Here is a 2,734-nt window from a genome sequence, read left to right as displayed (position 1 = left end):
AAGCAGCGAATGTCTCCTTTAAAAATGATAACTCCAAGTGGAGTCTTGTGAAAGACACTTTGATTTTTTTCCACCTTATACAACAGCAACAACCTAAAAAAGCCATCTTATATAGCACTGTCATTAAATTACAAATGCCTTATTATATATCTATCACATAAAATAATAAACTGTCCATTATTGGACATGATACATATATGTATTTAGAATGAGATAGTGGGTTGTTAAGATAGTCATTGGAAAATCTCATTTCACAGGCCTCTGGTTCTTATGATTGTATGTCATATTATGTGTTATATGTCTTGTAGGTAGAGACATGTCTCAGGTCTGAGCCTGGAGATGCCGAAGAGACGAGACATTGTCGCCATTGTGTTGATCGTGTTGCCTTGGACACTGCTCATCACTGTTTGGCACCAAAGCACTATCACTCCTCTGCTTGCAACAAGAAAGGGTAAAAAAGTACTTAACAGCCTGTTTTGGTGGTTTGAGCAAGCAACATTTTTCCCTGTAATAATCATCATAGCAGTGTACAACAAAGGTGCCTGGTCCAGCATGTATGTACGTGAGTGTGTTCTGACTTCAGAGTAAAGGCCACATGTCGATAAAATGCCATGAAGCATGAATGCACAGAAGATTAAGTCTGCTTTCTTATAAGAAAACAGTTAAGCATCAAACTGTCTACACAATAAGTAGAGTCCATATTGCTTCATGAAGGACAACAAGCTAGCAAGATGGATCTGAATATACAGAAGCTTAATGTAGTAGAATGAAGGTTCCATCTATATTTCGAAGTAGGACTCCCAGAAGCTCATTGTGATCATTTCCCCTCCTGCCTAGATGACAGACGTGATGGTCGCTCTAGGAACACTTTCGCTTTCAAGGAGTCCTGCTCGCTGCAGAACCGGGACATTGTGGAGGTGGTGCGCACAGAGTATGTCTACAGCCGGCCTCCACCTTGGTCTGACATCCTGTCCACCATCCACGTCATCACTCCCACCTACAGCCGGCCAGTACAGAAGGCAGAGCTGACACGCCTGGCCAACACTTTGCTCCATGTGCCCAACCTGCACTGGATCCTGGTGGAGGACTCCCAGAGGAGGACTGCTCTGGTAAGTCATCTCCTCCAGGACACGGGACTCAACTACACCCACCTCAACGTGGAGACGCCTAGGAACTACAAGGTACGTGGGGACACAAGGGACCCCCGTATACCACGGGGCACCATACAGAGGAACCTGGCCCTGCGGTGGCTACGGGAGACCTTCAACGTAAACAGCAGCCAGCCAGGGATTGTCTACTTTGCAGATGATGACAACACATACAGTCTGGAGCTGTTTGAGGAGGTGAGGAACTATATTTCACAGCAAAAACACATAATGTAGGCCTTCTCCTAAACCTTTTACACTCTTCTTACTCATGTTGTGTGTTTTTAGCTGCATCTGCATTTTTGGGATTGATGGAATTCAAAAATAACTCTCATGAGTGGATGTCTGTCTTTGTTTCTACCAGATGCGATCCACTAAAAAGGTATCAGTGTGGCCTGTTGCCTTTGTTGGCGGCCTTCGATACGAGTCCCCTAAAGTAAACACCTTGGGCAAGGTGTTCGGCTGGAAAACTGTATTCGACCCACATCGGCCCTTTGCCATTGACATGGCTGGCTTTGCGGTGAACCTGCGCCTCATTCTGTCTAAACCTCAGGCTTATTTCAAGTTACGTGGGGTGAAGGGAGGTTATCAGGAAAGCAGTCTATTAAAAGAACTTGTCACCCTGAGCGACCTGGAACCTAAAGCTGCTAACTGCACTAAGGTGAGAAAATGTTTGAAATGCTGTGCATCCCCCTGCGAATTGGCACTAAAACAAGCTGCATCTGTAAATTCTGCATGTGTTTGAGATCCTTGGCTGTCATAACAATTTGCGCTTAAAGTCAGTAAACTGTCAGCTTACAGCCAACCCTTTATGCTAACAGCTCATTTAAAATAGTCTAGGTTCTGCCTCTGAACGCTGCATTGAGGTTATGATGTAGTTTATCATTACTGCACTGCACATCCAAAATGTATGTATTAAAGTTTCATCATTTTTGACTTTATTTCTACTTTCCTGTCTTCTTACCCACAGGTATTAGTATGGCACACGCGGACGGAGAAGCCTGTGCTGGTAAATGAGGGCAAGAAAGGATTTACAGACTCTAACGTGGAGATATGACATACTTCATCTGACACAGGTAACAGCAGAGATTTCGAAATGCAAATGACTGCTTTTTCCACAAAGGATTATTATGTGGAAAAGTTGTTTCACTGTGGAAAAAAAGATATGGACCTTATACTTCAAATAGATGTATGACCTTTACATAACCGTCTCCTGCCAGTTTCATGAAAACATTTTCATTTGGTTACTGCTAATATTTTTTGCCCTGCTGGCAGCGTGGCTCTAGAGATGGCAGTATTGGTCTGGTCCATCAATTAAGTCCAGACTGAACTATCTGGATGGATTAGGAAGAAGACTACTTACTTTGACTGACTTTGGTGATCATTTCAGTTTGATCTGACTTTTCCCCCAGAGGGATCATTAAGTTAACATATCCAGTGAAATAACTGGCACATCATTTTGTAGACATCATGGATGTATCTGAATGATTTTGGTGACTTTTCATCGAATGCCACCTTGAGGTTGATATTTGTGAATTGTCTCAATAACCATTGGATGGATTGTCATAGATTCATGTTCTACTCAGGGT

The 2,734-nt window shown here is 43.1% G+C and overlaps 1 protein-coding gene across 1 annotated transcript; it reads left to right on the top strand.

Annotated features, from left to right (window-relative positions):
* Nucleotides 1-339: 339 nt before the first annotated feature.
* On the top strand, nucleotides 340-2,202 carry b3gat1b (beta-1,3-glucuronyltransferase 1 (glucuronosyltransferase P) b). Its single transcript, XM_053331632.1, has 4 exons — nucleotides 340-451; nucleotides 838-1,343; nucleotides 1,510-1,806; nucleotides 2,116-2,202. The coding sequence occupies exons 1-4, from the start codon at nucleotides 340-342 to the stop codon at nucleotides 2,200-2,202; spliced, it is 1,002 nt and encodes a 333-aa protein (XP_053187607.1).
* The last annotated feature ends 532 nt before the right edge of the window (nucleotides 2,203-2,734 follow it).

The sequence above is a fragment of the Scomber japonicus genome, chromosome 13, assembly GCF_027409825.1.
Source record: "Scomber japonicus isolate fScoJap1 chromosome 13, fScoJap1.pri, whole genome shotgun sequence".
Classification (NCBI taxonomy): Eukaryota; Metazoa; Chordata; class Actinopteri; order Scombriformes; family Scombridae; genus Scomber; species Scomber japonicus.
This window is presented reverse-complemented; position numbering and strand designations above follow the sequence as displayed.

Bases quoted from the DNA above. Each gene is read 5' to 3' on its own strand.
- b3gat1b (XM_053331632.1), top strand. From the start codon at position 340: ATGCCGAAGAGACGAGACATTGTCGCCATTGTGTTGATCGTGTTGCCT. The intron at 452-837 runs GTAAAAAAGTAC...CCTCCTGCCTAG, and splicing joins TCTGCTTGCAACAAGAAAGG to ATGACAGACGTGATGGTCGC. The intron at 1,344-1,509 runs GTGAGGAACTAT...TGTTTCTACCAG, and splicing joins GTCTGGAGCTGTTTGAGGAG to ATGCGATCCACTAAAAAGGT.